This window comes from Eleginops maclovinus, chromosome 12 (genome assembly GCF_036324505.1).
Source record: "Eleginops maclovinus isolate JMC-PN-2008 ecotype Puerto Natales chromosome 12, JC_Emac_rtc_rv5, whole genome shotgun sequence".
Classification (NCBI taxonomy): Eukaryota; Metazoa; Chordata; class Actinopteri; order Perciformes; family Eleginopidae; genus Eleginops; species Eleginops maclovinus.
Window position 1 is genome coordinate 27,505,212 of NC_086360.1, and position 20,898 is coordinate 27,526,109.

The 20,898-nt window shown below is 44.0% G+C and overlaps 1 protein-coding gene across 2 annotated transcripts; it reads left to right on the forward strand.

Moving 5' to 3' along the window:
• The first annotated feature begins 2,309 nt into the window (after positions 1–2,309).
• LOC134873844 (poly [ADP-ribose] polymerase tankyrase-1) lies at positions 2,310–20,550 on the forward strand. 2 transcript variants are annotated; one of them, XM_063897724.1, is made up of 28 exons: positions 2,310–2,758; positions 4,098–4,322; positions 4,628–4,723; positions 4,832–4,868; positions 5,383–5,458; positions 7,228–7,248; positions 8,789–8,883; positions 10,077–10,143; positions 10,793–10,979; positions 11,067–11,188; positions 11,749–11,840; positions 11,938–12,016; positions 12,162–12,333; positions 12,510–12,589; positions 13,301–13,446; positions 13,539–13,704; positions 14,161–14,380; positions 14,497–14,606; positions 15,569–15,757; positions 15,836–16,079; positions 16,194–16,276; positions 16,389–16,509; positions 16,603–16,700; positions 16,791–16,865; positions 17,476–17,581; positions 18,055–18,241; positions 18,449–18,605; positions 18,717–20,550. In XM_063897724.1, exons 1-28 carry the CDS (start codon positions 2,335–2,337, stop codon positions 18,801–18,803), a joined length of 3,762 nt encoding a protein of 1,253 aa, XP_063753794.1. In that variant the 5' UTR covers positions 2,310–2,334; the 3' UTR covers positions 18,804–20,550. The 2 variants fall into 2 exon arrangements, with proteins under 2 accessions (XP_063753794.1, XP_063753795.1); XM_063897725.1 differs by lacking the exon at positions 7,228–7,248.
• The last annotated feature ends 348 nt before the right edge of the window (positions 20,551–20,898 follow it).

Sequence of the window (20,898 nt, forward strand, 5' to 3'; positions counted from 1 at the left end):
TTTCTGCTAGTGTTGACACCAAAACCAAAAGTTTTACTCATGATGTCTGACATAAGATTTAAGTAACATACATCTTGAATAATATGATTGGGGTTGTATCAAATCTGTGTTTAATTGAACATCAGATTGACCGAACAGTGGGTCTCTGCAAAAACCTGGTAAGCAGTTTCTCTCACAGCTGGCGACGTAAAAAGCAGCTAAGAAAGGCACAAAGAGAACTGAAGCTTCCACAGCATACACTGAAGACTGTATGGTGGGGATCAAGGCGGCGATGATTGCACGTGTCCTGGAGCAGCAGAAGGCGATTTCTCAGGTCTTGTCCGATGACAGAAAAGCCCGACACCTCATCCCCACCTGGCAGGACACAGACGTCCTCGAGGCCATCAACAAATCCCTCAGCCCTCTATCAGAATTTACTGATGCGCTTTCCAGTGAGAAGTATGTCAGCGTTTCCTTTGTGAAGGCAGTCCTCCACCTTTTCAGATGCTGCATCTTGAAAGTGAACGATGATGAGACAAACCTAACCTGCACCACCAAGACAAAAATCATGAGCTATCTGGATGAAAAATACAATGACCCACTGACAGCGGTTAGTCAAAACTTGCATCACCTCCTCCCTCCCTGACTCACTGGACCCCCTGCAGTTTGCCTACAGAGCAAACAGGTCCACGGATGATGCCATCTCCCTCACCCTCAACACTGCCCTCTCCCACCTGGACCAGAGGAACACTTATGTGAGAATGCTGTTCATTGACTACAGTTCAGCATTCAACACCATTGTGCCCTCCAAGCTCATCATTAAGCTCAGGGACCTTGGGCTCAACAGCGCCCTTTGTGACTGGATCCTGAGCTTCCTGACGTGCAGATCCCAGGCAGTGCGGATGAGGAACATCACATCCTCCACCTTGACCCTCAACACCGGAGCCCCTCAGGGTTGTGTGCTCAGCCCTCTCCTCTACTCCCTGTTCACGCACGACTGCGTGGCCACACACAGCTCCAACACCATCATCAAGTTTGCTGACGACACGACCGTCATCGGCCTGATCACAGACGGCGACGAGACGGCGTACAGAGAGGAGGTCAGAGCCCTGACATCTTGGTGCCAGGATAACAACCTCCATCTCAATGTCAGCAAAACAAAGGAGCTAATTGTGGACTACAGGAAGAGGCAGAGAGAGGCACACACACCCATCACCATCGACGGGACTCCTGTGGAGAGAGTCAGCAGCTTCAGGTTCCTCGGGGTAAACATCAGTGAGGACCTGACATGGACACATCACACCAGGGTCATATCCAAGACGGCTCGACAGCGGCTTTTCTTCCTCCGCAGGCTGCGGAAATTCAACATGGACTCCAGGATACTCTGCAACTTCTACAGGTGCACCATTGAGAGTATCCTGACTGGCTGCATCACCGCCTGGTATGGCAGTTGCACCGCCCTCAACCGTAAGACTCTACAGAGGGTGGTGAAAACTGCTCAGCACATCACCAGGACGGAGCTGCCATCCATGGAGGACCTCTACACCCAGCGGTGTAGGAAGAAGGCCGGTCGATAATAAAGGACCCCCATCACCCCAGCAGCAATCTATTCTGTCTGCTGCCGTCTGGCAGACGGTACCGCAGCATCCGGACCAAGACCACCAGACTCAGGGACAGTTTTATACCACAGGCTATAAGACTGCTGAACTCCTGAGCTCTGTGAATGTCTACTCACATCTGTTTATAGTACACACATACATATATATTATACACATCTGCCATATACATCTGTTATACGTAATATATGCATCTGTCCATACCTCCTCATTCAACAGTGTAAAGTATTTAAATACTTTCAATGTATTCCACATATGTATATATTTCACATCCTCAAATCTTTATTGTTGTTAATGTAAATATTCTTCTCTCTTTTTCACTATTTTATTTATCTTATTTGCACCGTGTATGGTGAGTTGTTGGAGGAGCATGGGCTATAAGATTTTCATTGCCAACATAAACGTTGTATGTGCAGATGTAGTATACCTGCTACACAGAGCATATGACCAATAAAACCTTGAAACCTTGAGTTGTTAAAGTCAATGGTTTGAACACAATTCCTAAGTCCTTCCCTTTTGCACATTCTTAAAAAAGGTGTATTTAACCACATATTTTTGAATAAGAACAGTAATCAAATAGAGCTGATAAACGCAGAGAAATATTTAGATTGAATTCATGTAGATCTGTATCCGGTCAATGTTTTGTGCACACTGAGAGAAAACAGCTGACAGGAAACACGACCCACTTTCACCGGAAAGGAGGAGCTGCTTTTATTGTCGCCTGAGAGGAGCTGCTGTAATGGCGGTGTCTCGTCGCTCCTCGCAGCAGCAAAGCACCATACAGTCTCCGCCGAGAAACAGCTCTCTCTCTGCTGCTCCGGGATCTCCGCTGCCGATGGCTCTGCTCATTCCCCCGGAGAGTGAGAGGGAATGCGCCGGAGGGATCGACGTTGCTCCGGCCTCCCCGGACATCCCCGTCCCGGTCCTAGCGAGTAGTGCGAGCTTCTCCACGACAACAACCTCCGGTGGCAGCAGCAGCGTCTCTAGCCCCGGGTCCGGAGCCTCCAGTCCGGCCGACGGGAGCAGTGGCGGGGCGTTCAGGGAACTGTTCGAGGCCTGTCGTAACGGAGATGTTTCCCGGGTGAAGAGACTGGTGGACTCGGTGAATGTAAACGCGAAGGACATGGCAGGTCGAAAATCAACCCCGCTCCACTTCGCTGCGGGTAAAGCTAACGGCTCAGCTATGTTTATGCTAAGATTAGCAATCATACTGTAACTATGGAGCTATGTTTATGCTAACATTAGCTATCATACTCTAACTATGTTTATGCTAACATTAGCTATCATACTCTAACTATGTTTATGCTAACATTAGCTATCATACTGTAACTATGTTTATGCTAACATTAGCCATCATACTGTAGCTATGTTTATGCTAACATTAGCCATCATACTGTAACTATGTTTATGCTAACATTAGCCATCATACTGTAGCTATGTTTATGCTAACATTAGCCATCATACTGTAACTATGTTTATGCTAACATTAGCTATCATACTGTAACTATGTTTATGCTAATATTAGCTATCATACTGTAACTATGTTTATGCTAACATTAGCCATCATACTGTAGCTATGTTTATGCTAACATTAGCCATCATACTGTAACGATGAAGCTAATGGCCCAGCTATGTTTATGCTAACGTTAATAATTGCATTATAATAATACATAATATATGTGAGGCACCCAATTTTGCTTTACAATTAATAAAATAAATACTCTTAACAGCAAAAACAACCAAACATAAAATACTAAGAGGGCAGACAGACTAAATAGACAATAAATGTACTGTTAGGATGAGCTGAGATAATGTCTCAGTTGTGTTTATGCTTATATTGGCTGTATTAGACTAACGGTTAGATAATGTGGTTGTGTTTTGGTGTAAACACAACCACATCACGTCTTGTTGGCTAGTGGTGCTAAGCTGCTAACATGACGTTCTCTAATGCAGACGTCAACATTTCTATAATTTAGCTAATCAGTCATAACATAAAGTTAGGATGTGACAAAACAACTCTTACTTAGCTAATGTGTGAGATTCAGGCTTATTTCAGATGCAATATTAGAATATGTCCACATTATTGTGACTTTTAGCACATTTTTGCGCAATTCAGCAACTTTTAACACTACACCTTTACATGCTATACTTTCATAATTCAAATAGCTTTATTAACATGATCCTTTTGACATAGGGTTTTGCCAAAGCTTTGTACAAATACAACACTCAAAAGTAAACATTTGGCATGTATGATATATTCACATACATGTTGTGTTCAGTTATCTTTAGGTTGTGGACACAATAAATGAAATTATGGTGTAACTCATGCCTCAGAGATAAACTCATATTTGCGTTGTATCAACATGGATCATATCTGATAATGAATTCTCAAGGTATGTTAAATTGAAGTATTTATCGATGGAACAGCCATGTTAGTTATGGTGAACATGCATCATGTACTGTGGAAAAGCTGAACTAAGATGCATTTTGATCCTCTTTCAGGTTTTGGCAGAAAAGATGTGGTGGAGCACCTCTTGCAGACTGGGGCCAATGTTCACGCCCGGGATGATGGCGGACTCATCCCCCTGCATAATGCCTGCTCTTTCGGCCACGCAGAAGTCGTCAGCCTCCTGTTGTGTCAGGGCGCAGACCCCAATGCCAGAGATAACTGGAACTACACTCCGCTACACGAGGCTGCCATCAAGGGAAAGATAGATGTCTGCATTGGTAAGGATGCCGGCACAGGAAATAATGCAAATCTGTGATGTTTTTCGAGACAGTTATACAGATCGATAGATTGTGTGAGCTATAGTTTGACCCTTCATAATGTTTATGTAATGGTAGTGAAGTAAAAGTACATGATTTACCTCTGAATTGTTGTGGAGTAGAAGTACAAAGTAACAGAAACTGAAATGTGTACTGTACTTGAGTAAATGTACTTAGTTACTCTACACCACAGGTTCTGGCTGACACAAGGAATTATTATTGGCGAAAATGAAAGTATTTTCCTTGTCTGCTCCTCTGTCCCTCAGTATTACTCCAGCATGGCGCAGACCCAAACATCCGCAACACTGATGGAAAATCTGCTCTGGATCTAGCCGACCCCTCGGCCAAGGCTGTGCTCACCGGTCAGTCTCAGCTTCCTTTCTCTCTCAATTTTAATCATTAAATAAATGACATACTCTAGACTGAAGTGAATGGAAGGTGCTTTGAACTAAATGTTACTTTCCATATAGGTGAATACAAGAAGGATGAACTTCTGGAAGCAGCAAGGTGAGTATCACTCAGACATATTTACTTCCTGTTGGCCGGAGTTAAACAGCAGCACACTCCGCAGAGTACGCACCTGCAACAGAGACATCACGTACAACTCTTAAACGAGACCATTTTTTAATAAGTACTACCTAGTTTGATCCAGTATAGCAGTATTATCATCTGTGAAATGCTGCAGAACTACCTTTTAAATTATAAAATATTTATTAAAAGCAAAGTAAACGTTGTTTTCGATGTGAGCGAGGGGACGACATTTTAACTAATTAATGTCAACGTGACAATTCCGATGTAAATTACTTACATTAGGACATTCATTTCTTTTCTAACACGTGTCTTTCATTTTCTTATCCTAAATCACGGTGAATTAAGAATATAAAAAGTGCATTTTGGATGTTTTCTTTCCACTGGTCCATAGCCCAAGATCTTAAATTTGACCAGTGCCTGAAAACACAATTTATTTTCCTGGGTTGTTTCGCCCTGATGACTCCAGTCTCTTTCAACCATGTAATTACAGGAGTGGAAATGAAGAAAAGCTGATGGCACTGCTGACTCCGTTAAATGTGAACTGCCATGCCAGCGATGGACGCAAGGTAGAGAACCGCTCGTACCGCACCATATCACACACTGCCTCAACACATTATTCTGTAAACTACGCTAGATTAGTGTGTTTGTTGCAGATATAGCGGAGATTTATGTCCTTGGGTTTGTGGGAGGATGTTAGCGACTTAACTTTGTACAAAAGCACTGCGTTACATGTAGATATATTTGTAATTATGCTTTCAGACAATCCTTAAAGTTCATTTTCTTCTGTTATAACATCTCAACTTTTGGTGTTGTGTATTGCCAGATGGATATTTTTCTCACCATAAAAAACATTTGTGGATCCAGCTAGTTAGATTAGTTTGTTCTGTGTTCATTTTCCTTAACTAGAGATGAAACAACCCACTTTTATTTACAGTTTAGTGGGTTTGTTAATTATTTTACAGTCAGGACTGTGTAATGACATTCTTCCACATACTGGCTTTTCCAGGTGGAAGCAAAGCTAGTTGAGGTCTTGAAATCGATGTAGATACATTTCTTAGTAAATCAAAGTGATTTCAGGCTTTAGGGGGATGTTGATTTCCCTTTTTTAAAGTGAGTTTTCTAGATGGATAATACAGTGGCAGGTGCAAACGAGCTACAAAGGCCCAAAACATTTCCATCAGGAGAAACGTGCTGCATTTCAATCATATAAAAACACAGATGACTGAAACCAGGGGACGCTAAAGAGTGAGGCACACAGCTGGGACCGGAGCGCTGGGTCACGTTCAGGATTATAAAGATAGCAAGCTGTCACTGTTGGCGAGAAAGTTACCTGAAATGTAAGTCCGATATTATGAAAGGTCTGCTGTAAGCTAATGCATATTTTCTTTTGTAAAGCCGTCTTTGGCTCTGTTGCTGCTGTAGCAAATTTAAAGTTCCCCCCTGTGGGAACAATAAAGGGATTCTGATTCTGATTAGCAAGCCTAGCTAACCTAGTAATATCCTAAGGAATCACGTGATTTACGTCGTTAAAATAAGCTGATAAAGTGTACATTTTAGGTGACTTTCCACCAACAGTGACCGTTAACCAACTCTTTAATTGGTTCCCAGCTGTGTGCATCACTTCTTAGTGTCCCCTGGTTTCCGTTGTTGAGCTTCTTGCTGCTTTTCTTTTATGCAGCACTTTCTGTAAACGCTTTACATTTCTCGTGAAGTTGCTGAAGGTGTTTCCTCATCTGCGTGTCTTTTGGCACATTTATGTTTTTGTATACGCCCCGTTTTAGAAGCGTCATTACGTGTCTCCTATTGGCAATGTTTTGAGCCGCTGTAGCGTATTTTCACTCGTCAGCCACTGTAGGGAAATGGTGCAAAACCACACTTTGTAGAACATATTCGGCACTCATTTTGTAACGTCAGTGGCACAAATCCATTTAGTATTTTAGAAATCTTATTTTGATTGTCTTATTTTTGTACAAACCACTAACCCCTGTCTTCCATGAATGTCTAATATGGCTATCAGTATATCCTAACCACCTTTTCTCCAACAGCAGTTAAAGTGTGACCCCTTCCTTGCCTCCTCTTCAGTATATTTAGAGTGTGCATGATCCAAACCAGTGTGTCAGTGTAGATTTTGTCTGGGATTTGTCCGGGGTGAAAAGGAGGAGATTCACACACTCCAGCCATTCCCCCTCTCTGACCGTCAGTCACCAGGGCTTGTGTTGCATTGCCTTAAGAAGGAAGGAGGAAGAAGAAAGCATTGCTGTGAAAAGAAACTGTCATTTTGTAATTTTTGTTTCGTTTTGTTTTCCGTGTGACTCTGGCAACATTTGTCCATCAGTCAACATCCCAAAAAATGCTGGTAAGTTGACCTTGATAACGGCCACTTGATTGATGCACTGTTGTGATTCATACATTTTTAATCCATTGTTTTTATTTGATCAATAATCTGGCTGTCACTTGTAATTGCACATCGTGGCCCTGGGTGTATGGGTCACTCGTGTCTCCTTACCCTGATGCTCCTCTGTGTGTGTGTGTGTGTGTGTGTGTGTGTGTGTGTGTGTGTGTGTGTGTGTGTGTGTGTGTGTCCTGTGAGTGAGTGATTCTGGTTGGTGTCACGGTAGCGACTCGTCTTTTTTTGACTCTGAGAGGAGTTCAGTGTCCTCTGCCTGCTTTCTCTTCAGCGTCTGTCCTCTCCTCGCACACTCACCCACACACACTTTTCAATCACTTGCTCTTCGTTCAGTCTTCTAAATTTGGGCTTTTTTTCATTTACTCATTAATTGATTTACCTATTTGAATGATCACTCATGCATGCCCGAAGGCCTGCCCCCCTCTGCATTTTGTCAATTGATTCCTGAGTCTGTGAAATTTGTGTGTACTTCCCTGTTGGAAGCGGTTGCGATACACTGAATGGACTACATTTTTTTCACCTGTCATCCTAGTGCTATGCTTAACCCTCCATGGTAATGACTTCTAACATGCTCGTGTCATCCCACTCTGAATGAGGCCTCCATGTTTGGACGTGGTGTCACAGTGGCTTGAGCTCTATCAGTTTCGGAGTTATATTAATATCGCACTGCATGGAAAGTGAATGATGTCCCTCCCTTTTGATTGTTAGCTCGACCTGAGCAAGACCTTTTCAGAACAGATGCCCCTGAAGTTAGATTTAGCTTGAAGCATTAACGTTTCTTTTTCTTGGCTGAAGGAAAGACACTTATTTGATTTGATTTTCTAAGAGCTTGTTTCTTCAAACCATCAGCTCGCTTTTTTTTGTAGCTTCCTTGCATCTTGTTACAGTTGGGGTTTGATAGCATTTCATCAAATCTGAATCCAGTATTGAAATATCTTAGTATAAAGACTGCAGGTAAAGCTTTTTTTAAGTACCATTATTTTTATTTAGGAACCAAAACTCATAAATGAACATCAAGAAGTATCATTTTTGCAATATATGTATTCTTTTTGAGCTGCTTTTCGTTCAAAATATTAAAAAGGAGCACTGTACCATGATCTAGTTATCATCTCCCAACCGTAATTGCTACACAGCCATTTCGAGTTCACACAGTTGCTTTCTTTCTTGTCATCTATCCACTTAAAACCCCTCAGACTGAGGTTTAAAACCATATTTCGCTGTTATTGGGAAGTGTCGGTAACGGTAGATGAGGTTGAAGTTGCTCATTGTCACTCAGACAGAAATTAAAGACATTTTTTGCTGGATTTGTTTTTCCACCAATCATTGACCTTGCATCATCATATCCGCCACCCATCTGCAACTCACCGAGCGTAGCACACATGCTTCTGGCCCTAATCAGCCGCTTGCTCCTGTGGCCACTGAAGGCAGCACACACACACTGAACCCCGGCGGCCATCTTTGCGTGCTAACAAGCCGCCTTCTCTTTCAGTCCACGCCGCTGCACCTGGCCGCCGGATACAACCGCGTGCGCATCGTCCAGCTCCTCCTGCAGCACGGGGCCGACGTTCACGCCAAGGACAAAGGGTGAGACGCTCTTTCAAGAAAGTAACACAATTATTTTGAATCTGCCATAATTGTTTACGCTTATTTGACTTATTTTGACTTCATTACACATTTCTGTAAATGAGCCAGAGTTACCAAGAGTCTATTTTTCATCTGTAGTCACTGGACAGATGTTGTAAGCCACCCTAAAAACTGAATTCATTCATCACAAGTAAATACAACATGACCTTCAGAAAATGTATAAGAAGAAATACAAATAATAATATAGATTCATAGAATAATATACGGATATATTCAACAAAACTTAGACGACAACATTGCAATTTAGACACAGTTAAAACTAACATGACACACACATATTCTGGTCCTGCCAAAAGTTAAAAGGATACTGGGACAAACTATGGAGGGATTTACAAAAAATAACAGGATATGAGATACCAAAAACGTGTAAAATATCTAGTAACACCAGACATAATACAAAGAGAGGATGAGTATCTTGTTAAAGTGCTGCTATCAGCCAGTAAGAAAACGATTACGAGAATGTGGTACAACATGTGGACCCACCGACTGAGGAGCAGTGGATGTGCACCGTGGAAGAGATCTTTGTAATGGGAGAAAATCACACACAAGAGGACGAGAAAAGGACACTACCACTGCCACTGGACAATAAGAACATTGATTTAAGGATTGTTTAAATATGTATGTTCGATGTTCCCTGAAACTGTAATTGTTGAAAAGAAAAATTAATACAAAATAAAATAAAAAAACTAACATGAAAAAAGTAACATGACTGTAAAGCTAATCGACTAAAATCACAACTACTTAAATACAAATAAATCAATTAACACTTCTGTTAACCAAGAGGCAGCGTTTCTTCTGTAGTCCCTGGACAGCTGTGGTAATTGACCCTAAAAAGTAAATACAGTCATTAACAACATGCAATATTTAGACTGACGACACTAAAAATGCTACTAAAAAAACCAATAAAACCAAACGTACATATTGCAAGAAGCAGCAGCTGGTTGTATTTCCTCACTAACCATGTTTTGAGATGAGATTTGAATAACCTGCATGTGTTGTGTTCTCTGATTGCTCCTGGGATTAAGCTCCGTCGTTGTGCAGCTTAAACAGAAATTGTAGATTGACTAAAATAACATTTTCCTGAGCGTAGTAATACACGTTTTTAATAATGCAATGGTTTTGTGTCTCCGCAGTGGTCTGGTTCCTCTTCACAACGCCTGCTCCTACGGCCACTTTGAGGTCACCGAGCTCCTGCTTAAAGTAAGACACACAGTCAAACTTCCAAGTAGTTAGAACGTAGAATAGGGCTGTCTAACTCATGGAAGGTGAATTGAAATCGCGTAGGGGGCTAAATATGTGTTAAATACCATTTTGAATGAAGTATTGTGAAGCTGCAAAGACATCCCAGCCTACAAATCATGTTCTACGCCCTTCTAAATGTCTTTTTATGTTACAGATCTTCTCAAAATACACATTATATAATCAATTCTTACATCTTTCAATGATCTTGTGAAATATGATGTAAAAATGATCTCACCAATATCCTGGACCATTTGGCCATTGCATTATCAGTCAAAATGTTTTCCAAATGGTGCAGCCCTCACTAGAGGCCTTATTGAGTCTGACAGCATGCATTTGCATTTGAGGAAGTTACCCATAGATAATGCAAAACTGTAGAAGCACCTCGTCCTAGTGGATATGACATGTTGTTGATGGGAGGAAATTCTGGGTCCCATCATTAAGGCTCGTAAAGCATTGCATGCAAAGAGTTTCATATCGTCCATAACCTCCACCTTCATCAGGGATTAAAATGAGGAGGTAGTAAGTAACTGGGGATCAAACCGTTCTCCTAGTTTCATTTTGTCTCGATGATGTCAGACACTAAGGTCATGTGCTGTTCCCTCCGCAGCACGGCGCCTGTGTGAACGCCATGGACCTGTGGCAGTTCACTCCGCTCCACGAGGCGGCGTCCAAGAACCGAGTGGAGGTGTGTTCGCTGCTGCTGAGCCACGGCGCCGACCCCACCCTGCTCAACTGCCACAGCAAGAGTGCCGTGGACATGGCCCCCACTCCTGAGCTGAAGGAAAGACTCTCCTGTGAGTTTTCTCTCTCACACACACACACACGCACACACTGTAAAATATGTGTCGTTTTATATTTGCTCCTCTTTCTCTCTGATGTAGACGAGTTCAAAGGTCACTCGCTGCTGCAGGCGGCCCGGGAGGCGGACATGGCCAAAGTGAAGAAGACCCTGGCTCTGGAGATCATCAGCTTCAAACATCCTCAGACCAACGAGACGGCTCTGGTCAGAATCAAACCTTTAATCCTTCTGTTGGGGCTCAAGATCACGTATACTTTGGACTGCAGTGTGAACTTTATAAGGAGCATGAGAAAAGCATCAGAAATTTACCAAACAAGTAAAGAAATCTTTGTTGATTCAAGACAAAAAGGACCAAATAGTGAACTAAGATGATGCGTTACTTGTTATGTTATTTTATGTCTAGCTTTGCTTTCTTTCTATCTGCATAGTCCTTCTGTTGGGCCATTTGTCTGCAGCGTGGACATTCGAATCAGTGCTTAAACACAGCTCTCAATGCTCCTTACTTTATCTTCCTCATCGGTTACAAATCCTGTTTTCTGACACAAAAAAAGTACTGATTTCTTAAGCATTTACAACAATTATCTGGGGGTTTGAAAGAGGTCTTGTCACAGTTCCTCTCAGGCGGTAATGTTTGTGTTAGGTTAATTGAATTTGCTATAGGTTAAGCAAACTGGCACTCACTGAAACCACTTGTCAGGAGCTGGCGGATCAAGAATCCAGCGCACTTATCTGTGTGTGATGTGTGTGTTTGATGTGTGTTTCAGCACTGTGCCGTGGCCTCCCCCCACCCCAAGAGGAAGCAGGTGACTGAGCTGTTGCTGCGTAAAGGAGCCAACATCAACGAGAAGAACAAAGAGTAAGTCCACAACCTTCAGTCTGCATGTTGTCTCTCAAGTACCAAAAAATGGTGGCAGGAAATAAGGTGATAGCTTCCTGTCCGTTGTGTCTTTTAGCTTCATGACTCCGCTGCATGTCGCCGCTGAGAGAGCTCACAACGACATCCTGGAGGTGCTGCAGAAACACGGAGCAAAGGTCTGTTTGACTGGTTCTTACATTTCCATTCTGGTCAGTCTGGTTCAACGGTGCTCTGGTGGTGTCTGTCGTTTTTCCAATATGCCCACTTCCTCTGGTAGGATATGAAGTGTGTGTGAGTTGCTGAAACCTCCTCTGTCTCCAGGTGAACGCAGTGGACACACTCGGTCAGACGTCCCTTCACAGAGCGGCGCTCGCCGGTCACATCCAGACCTGCAAGTTGCTGCTGAGCTTCGGGGCCGACGCCTCCATCGTGTCCCTGCAGGGCTTCACCGCCGCTCAGATGGGCAACGAGGCCGTGCAGCAGATCCTAAACGGTAAACACACCCGGCACGCTGTAGGGCCTCGGTCCACATGGCACCAGCTTCTGAGCACCAGCTACATCTTGCATTTCCTCGCCCAAGATGAGGCAGCTTTTGTACTCTGCTGTATACAGATCTCTGACGTGATTCAAACCTTGATCTTTGAATTGAAAATGACTTTCTTTTTCCAGAAAACGTCCCCACACGTAACTCTGATGTGGACTACAGATTCCTGGAGGCGGCCAAAGCAGGAGATCTGGACACAGTGCAGGTGAGTTTACTTCTGGAGTTTATGAAGATGAAGAAGATTCAACTTTATTGTCATTGCACAGAGTACAAGTACTAGGACAACGAAATGCGGTCTCTGCATTTGACCCATCCTAGTGTTAGGAGCAGTGGGCTGCCATTATGTACGGCGCCCGGGGAGCAGTGTAGGTAACCAGTGTCTTGCTCAGGGACACCACGGTGGCACTTGGTCTTTCGGGGACTTGAACTGGTGACCTTCCAGTTCCCAGGCCAAGCCCCTATGGACTTTGCCACCACCGCCCCCAACGACGTTTAGACGTTTAAGACCATTTTTAGTCACTGATTTTGGCAGCTAAACTACGTCTGCAGAGAGGCAAAATTGAATTCAAAGCTCTAACATTTCACACGCTCCCTAGCAGAGGGGGTTTAACTACTCCATTTAGAATAAGAAATTCTTTATTCGTCCCACAGCGGGGAAGACAGCGATAATTAAAAGTTAAAAATAGACTTGCATATTAAATAAAGAGGCAAGCAAACATGCTAAATATTAAAATAAGTACAGTATTAAAAGCATAGAAGGAGCCAGTATCATTGACACAGTTTTAATTACTTGTAAAATGATAGTGTATATGGACAACAGCTTTACAGCGAAGGCTTTGTTTGATTGTCCCATAAAGCTGTTATTAAGCCTCTCATTTCAGTTGTTAATAATGATAATATTGTTCCTGTTTCTCAGCAACTGTGCACACCCCAGAACGTGAACTGCCGGGACCTGGAGGGCCGTCACTCCACTCCTCTCCACTTCGCCGCCGGGTACAACAGAGTGGCCGTGGTCGAGTATCTGTTACACCACGGAGCCGACGTCCACGCCAAAGACAAGGGGTGAGCGCCTTGGGAGTTTAATCCGCAGCAGACGCCAACACATCATGCTTGTAGTGTGAAGATGCTCACTGTGTGTGTTTCCCCTCCTGCAGCGGTTTGGTTCCCCTCCACAACGCCTGTTCCTACGGTCACTACGAAGTGGCCGAGCTGCTGGTCAGACACGGAGCCTCGGTGAACGTGGCCGACCTGTGGAAGTTCACCCCGCTTCACGAGGCTGCAGCCAAGGGCAAATATGAGATCTGCAAGCTGCTGCTCAAAGTGAGGATCTATTTTAACGCCTCACATTAATCCCCACTCTGTGTGTGATGATGATGATCATGGGGGGAAATGGCCACTGAAGTCCTTCCTTTGTGGCTGACCGATGAATACATGCTCATTTGTAAAGAAAAAAAAAAGAAATGTCCAGATGCTATTTGAAAAGTAAAGATGTCTGACATTTTCAGGATCAAAAATGGCATTTTTACCAGAAAATATCAATATTTGTTCCCCTGGTGAGCTGAGTTTGATGAATTTAGGGTTGATTTTAAAGTTTTATGTCATCAATTGATTCAACATCCTCAGTAACACCCAAAACCGTACACAAATTGGTGCTGGGGACCCTTACTATGCATTTTTAACATAACATTTTGGGATAATCCAGGTTCAGAAGCTAGCAAGTAGACTTTTGTATTAAATGCTTATATAAAATACTGTAATCCTGTCCTTTCTGTGCAGCACGGAGCCGACCCGTCCAAGAAGAACCGCGACGGCAACATGCCTCTAGACATGGTGAAGGACGGAGACACGGACATCCAGGACCTGCTGAGGGGAGACGCCGCTCTGCTGGACGCGGCCAAGAAGGGCTGCCTGGCCCGGGTCCAGAAACTCTGCTCCCCCGAGAACATCAACTGCAGAGACACACAGGGACGCAACTCTACCCCGCTGCACCTCGCCGGTACTGAGCGCCTTTTCTCGTCTTCTACCTACATCTGCTACTCTAAAAGCATCTCTGCAAGACACCAGACTTTCTGAAAGTAGAAATGTTTGATGATTCTTGTTGCTTCTCCTCAGCCGGCTACAACAACCTGGAGGTGGCGGAGTATCTGCTGGAGCACGGAGCTGATGTGAACGCCCAGGACAAAGGAGGCCTTATCCCTCTGCATAACGCTGCTTCTTATGGGGTCAGTCTCAGCAGCATGAACACACACATCCCTTAAATTAAATACAACTTCTGTGCGGTTTGATTTACTCACTGGATCAAAGCTTAAAGAGGACATGTTCTGCTCATTTTCAGGTTCATAGAACACAGGGATTTGACCCTTTGCAGACCATTCACATGCACTAAAAACTATAGAACACACTACAAGAAAGGGAAAACCTCAATAAGCATAATAGGCCGTCTTTTAAAACAAATACAACCTTCATGCGGTTTGATTTCCTCACTGGAGACAGTTTAAAGCTACAAGTCTGACCCATTTCCACCATATGTTCTGTGTTTGTATTCATCTCCTGTAAAAAGCCATAAATTCACATACATTCCATGAACCTCAAACACCGTTGTTTCCTCCTTCATGTGCAAATCATGAATATGCATATCACAGCAGTAAAACGGGTGAATTACAACAATCCCTGTGTGTTATGTAACACATGGTAGTCCAGCCCCAACATTTGCACCAGCTGCTGGAAACACTAACACTCACCACTCCGTAACGTTGCTCTCCAGTCTCCGACCAACTGGCTGTTCTTCAGATTCATCTGTTTCCTCCTCCGATAAAGACTCTAACATGTAAGGTTGGATTCCAATAGCCTCCATGGTTCATCTCTCACAGTTTCGAGAACTTCACTTACTTCTGTGGGCTCTGAGGCAGCCATGGATTGCTCCTTGTAAACCAGCCAATCAGAGCAGAGCTCATCATAATTATTTAAATGAGCCCCAAATAAGGCAACTCAGCTCGTTTCATTCCAGGACCAAATCATAGGGTTGTGAATGGGTCTGTAAAACTGCATCTGGACATTTTTTGGATCAACCAAAGTGTTATACCTTCTTTGTAGACATCAGAGAACAATCTAAAATACAGATATATGCTTTCTATGGCACCTTTAAGGTCACTTAAGTCTTGTCTTCTTCCTCTCTGCCCCGCAGCACGTGGACATCGCCGCCCTCCTCATCAAGTACAACACGTGCGTGAACGCTACGGACAAATGGGCTTTCACGCCTCTCCACGAGGCGGCGCAGAAGGGTCGAACGCAGCTGTGCGCGCTGCTGCTGGCTCACGGGGCCGACCCCACCATGAAGAACCAGGAGGGCCAGACTGCACTGGACCTAGCCACGGTAACGTTCACTGAACATGGTAATCATGAAACAGTGAATCGGGCTCTTTCTAACACCCCTACCTTTGCGTCCTTGCAGGCGGATGATATCCGGGCCCTGCTGATGGACGCCATGCCTCCTGACGCTCTGCCCAGTTGCTTTAAGCCCCAGGCCACCGTGGTCAGCGCCTCCGTCATTTCCCCTGCCTCCACTCCTTCTTGTCTGTCGGCCGCCAGCAGCATCGACAACCTGTCCGGACCGCTCACTGACCTCGCCGCCGCCGCCTCCGGGTCCTCCGGGGTGGCCGACGGAGCCTCGGGCACCGACCGCAAGGAGGGGGACAGTAAGTGAATTGCATCATTTGAATATTGATCTGGGGATGGTGCATGAGGAAAATGTACCTCAACCTTTCTTCACTTTGAGTTATTTACTCCACTAACACCCTGTTCTTCCACAGTCGCCATGCTGGACATGAACATCAGTCAGTTCATGAAGAGCCTGGGCCTGGAGCACCTGAGGGACATCTTTGAGAGGGAGCAGGTCAGACCTCTTTGTTATCTGAATTAATGACTTAGAGATGTCCGCTCCACAAACTGCTCCAGACTGAGCTGATTCCCCTGTGTGAACTACAAATGTGTTTCTGCTCTCCCAGATCTCTCTGGATGTGCTGGCTGACATGGGTCACGAGGAGCTGAAGGAAATAGGAATCAATGCTTACGGACACCGACACAAACTCATCAAGGGTGTAGAGCGGCTGCTGGGCGGCCAGCAAGGTGAGGATGCTTCGAGACTTCTTAAAACCCCAAAGAAGGGAAAGCGGAGGCCCTTTTTCCAGCTGATTTAACTGATCTGTTGTTGTTTTACAGGTGGCAACCCCTACCTGACATTCCACTGTGCGAACCAGGGCACGATCCTGATCGACCTCGCCACCGACGACAAGGAGTACCAGTCTGTGGAGGAGGAGGTCCGTCCGCCTCACTGTCGGTGTCACAGCAAAACTCAGCAGACTGTTTTCTGATGGAAAGTAAACATGTTTTTTTTCCCTGTCCCTCAGTTGCAGAGCACCATCAGAGAGCACAGAGACGGAGGCAACGCCGGCGGTGTGTTCAGCAAATACAACATCATCAAGGTCTGAATGTCTCTGATTAACCGCTTTTATAGGGACTACTTGTTTGATATATGACTCCCAACGAGAGCTGCAATGATAAGTCCACTTATTGTTGAGTGGATCCTCATCACATACTAATCAATTAACGTTTCAAATCATTTTAGTAACTTCACTCCAACATAACGAAAGTAAATGACCCTCAAGACAAAAACACCCTTAAAAAACTAATGTCTCTTTTCTTGACTGTCTTCTGTCCTAGGAAGTTTTAAGTACATGTTTGGTAATAACTAGATTCTAAAAAGAGGTTTTGCATGTTACTTTGCAAAAGAAGTGTAAGATTTCTGGATTATATTGAGTAGATCTTTGTTTTGGGGCACTTTGACTACAATCGTTTAATAATCGATTCGTAGTTTTTCATCAGAAAATGCTGTTTTCCAGCCTCTCAAATTTGGAGATGTCATGTTTTTCTGTTTTCCATCACATTAAAACGAATATGTTTGAGTTTAGGACTTACAAACCGAGACATTTAAAGACATCACGTTGTGCTGTGAGGACTAGGATGGGCAGATCGTAACAAGCGGTTGTTGGTTGCAGCCCTGCTCTCAACATACGTGTCCTATTTCCTCCACAGATCCAGAAGGTGGTGAATAAGAAGCTGAGGGAGCGCTACACACACCGGCAGAAGGAGATCGCAGACGAGAACCACAACCACCACAACGAGCGGATGCTGTTCCACGGTAAACTCTCCCACTAATGTTCAAGAACTACTGCTATTAACTTGATGGTTTGGAGGCAACAAGGACCCAAATACAAAGAAGACAAATAACCAAGAAATCTTAATAACCAGTCCTTTTTAAAAGAGGTCAATACGGTGCTAAAACTGACGTCCAAATATGAGAAATTAGGGAACATACTGTATATATTGGCATGGATATTCCATACAGAGCAAACTTACTAAGCCTAAACATCCACCCCCTTGATGTGGCAGCAAATGGTTTGCCCCAAATGTCTGCTTCCAGTATTTAAATGTCCTCAGGCCTTACACACAGAGAAAGAATGATTAATCTAACTAAAGCAACCCCTCGGTTAAGCTATCAGGGCAACTACACTAACCAAGGTGAGGTTTAAAAGCAATCAGCTGTGTGCTGTTCAGGTAGAAACTAACGGAGGTGAGTTTGTAATGACCGTCTGCCCCCCTGTGTTCCTCCAGGCTCCCCGTTCATCAACGCCATCATCCACAAAGGCTTCGACGAGCGGCACGCTTACATCGGAGGGATGTTCGGCGCGGGGATCTACTTTGCGGAAAATTCCTCAAAGAGCAATCAGTACGTGTACGGCATCGGGGGAGGAACGGGCTGCCCTACGCACAAAGACAGATCCTGTTACCTGTGCCACAGGTAACTCAGACCTGACATTTACTGCTGTTTTAAATGTAGTTTTAGTGCCTTCATAAACGTATAAACCAACCAGACTCTTGAGAGGAAGGAGGTTTAAGTCATCTTACTCGAGCAGAATAACACCTTGTTTAATCTTGGTTGTAAAACTACTCCGCGCCCTTTGGTTCATGCAGTAAATGATCAATACGTCTCTCTGTCTCCTCTCAGGCAAATGCTGTTCTGCAGAGTGACTCTGGGGAAGTCCTTCCTGCAGTTCAGCGCCATGAAGATGGCCCACGCTCCCCCCGGTCATCACTCCGTCATCGGGAGGCCGAGCGTCAACGGCCTGGCCTACGCCGAGTACGTCATCTACAGAGGAGAGCAGGTAAACACACACACACACACACACACACACACTGAATACTCTTTATGCTGTCAGCAAAAACACATCCTCAAAAATCAGTCCATCTAACATCTTGCTGTGTTTTTCTTGCAGGCGTACCCGGAGTACCTCATCACCTACCAGATCCTTAAACCGGAGAGCGCAGCGCAGTCTGCTGCAGCCGCGGAGCAGAAGTCGTAGTCACACACACACACACACACAGACACACACACACAGGAAAAGGACTGAATGCTCGTTATTTCTCCTTTGTGTTGCAAATGCCTAAACACCTTTCATCCACCGAACACATTTCCAGTCTCCAGTCCAGTAGAACCCATGGTGACCAGTGCTTCATGAGCAGATGTGCTGTATAATACTCGTGGTTATGAAGACACACACACTCTTTTATTTCTTGCATCGGCTGCATGTTAGTACAGAAGCATGTGAAGCCCAACAGCGTGCGTGGGTTAGCATCTCCCCCCCCTCCCCCCCTCCCCCCCGCTTGTAGAGACTATGAAGTATCAGCATTAACCGTCTGTCGTCTCATGCCTTGTGCAGAATCAACAACCCTCTCTCAACCCTACACACACACACACACACACACACACACACACACACACACACACACACACACACACACACACACACACACGTCAGTCAGATGTTTTTCTTGCATCACAGCAGCTCCATGTGCAACATCGAGACAAATATTAACGAGGCCCTATTATTATTTTTTCTCCTGTAGTGTGTTCTTTAGGTTTCTGTGCATGTCAACGGTCTGCAAAGGCTCAAATCCCAAAGTCCCCTCCATTGGACTCCTTTGTTTGTCGTGCTCCAACATATTGTACGTGATAGACTAAGGGGCGGGACATCTATAATCGGTTGACCAATCAAAACAGAGCCAGGCCAGCTAACCAATCAGAACAGACTGGGCTCTGGTTTCAGACGCAGGGTGAGCTTTTTGAACAAGAATGGAAACTTGTAGGGGCATAAAATACAAAATATGAGCCAATGATTAAGAAATCTTATTTAGCTCTTGTTTTTTTTAAAGGTAATTATTCATATTTACTGTTCAGGGCGTGATCTGACTCAATGACAGTGTTGATGTATCTATATAGCAGGTTGATTCATAGACTTTTCGACTTCAAAGCGGTGGAGAAACATCTTTCCAGGATTATTACACCCAAATATCATAACACACACACACACACACACACACACACACAGCCTCTACCCTATGGACTACTACTGCCCCACCACAGCTACCACAGCTGGGTTCATCCTGTACAGAAGGGCCTCTGGTTACTGTGATTCTTTTTTAATTGTAATGCTAATTTAGAAAACACTACCCAACAGTGTCTCGTTGCTGTAATGTAATGTAATGCTGACTCTCCCATATCTCATCCCCCCCCCCCTCCGGCCCGCTGAAATGAAATGTTTTTATAGTGTTTTTGTTTAGACAGAAAGGGCTCTCTGTCAAATCAAAAACGTTGTTGTCATTATAACAATATAAAGACCGCGGAAATGCAATGTAAGGCATCATGATGACGTGAATCAAAGCGTGGTATATTAAATGCATTAAATATATATATATATGACCTGTGCTTTAAAGAGGGTTCACATGTGTTTGTGATGCCTTACATGTTTTAACTCCCTATATCCAGCCACACAGCACCCGTTCTGTTACTCTCTCACACGCGTCAGGATTTGCACTTTTACATAGAAGCCTATTTAAGTTATTTTGAATTTAAAAAGTCGCAAATTTTTCGGGAATATTTGTACAGGTTGTGTAAATGGTTGTGTATAACTGTTGCTGTTTGACAGTATCTTTTGAGTTCAACTGTAAATGACATCTGAATTTCCTCCTCCTCCTCCTCCTCCCCCTCTTCCTCCATGCCTTGATTCTCTCTACTTTTTTTTTTTTTTAATAAATGTCGCATTAACAGCTCCTCGTGGTTCCATGTCTTATTTTGAAAGGGTGTCAGAATTACTGTCTGTGTGACCTTTGATGTAGAATGCTATTTTGTAGTTTCTGTAAAAACTGTAAACGGGAAGTTATCTCGCTGAAAATATTAAAGCTTGGAGCAAATAGTTCTTATTATAGATGTGTGTCTGTCTGTGGGGACACACTTGGTCCTTTTAATTTCCCAAACATAATTGAATAAATCCAGCAGTCTTCATTTTCCATCAATAATATGCTCATTATTTTAGACACATTTTCATCAAAAGACCATCTTTTACTAATTATAAATAAGCAGATACACATATTTTTAAACACCATCACATTTAAAACCTG

What these genes read in the sequence shown, in the direction of transcription:
- LOC134873844 (XM_063897724.1), top strand. Translation starts at nt 2,335, where the DNA reads ATGGCGGTGTCTCGTCGCTCCTCGCAGCAGCAAAGCACCATACAGTCT. An exon ending in AGACCAACGAGACGGCTCTG is followed by an intron (nt 11,189 to 11,748) that starts GTCAGAATCAAA and finishes TGTGTGTTTCAG; the next exon opens with CACTGTGCCGTGGCCTCCCC. An exon ending in CGACCGCAAGGAGGGGGACA is followed by an intron (nt 16,080 to 16,193) that starts GTAAGTGAATTG and finishes GTTCTTCCACAG; the next exon opens with TCGCCATGCTGGACATGAAC.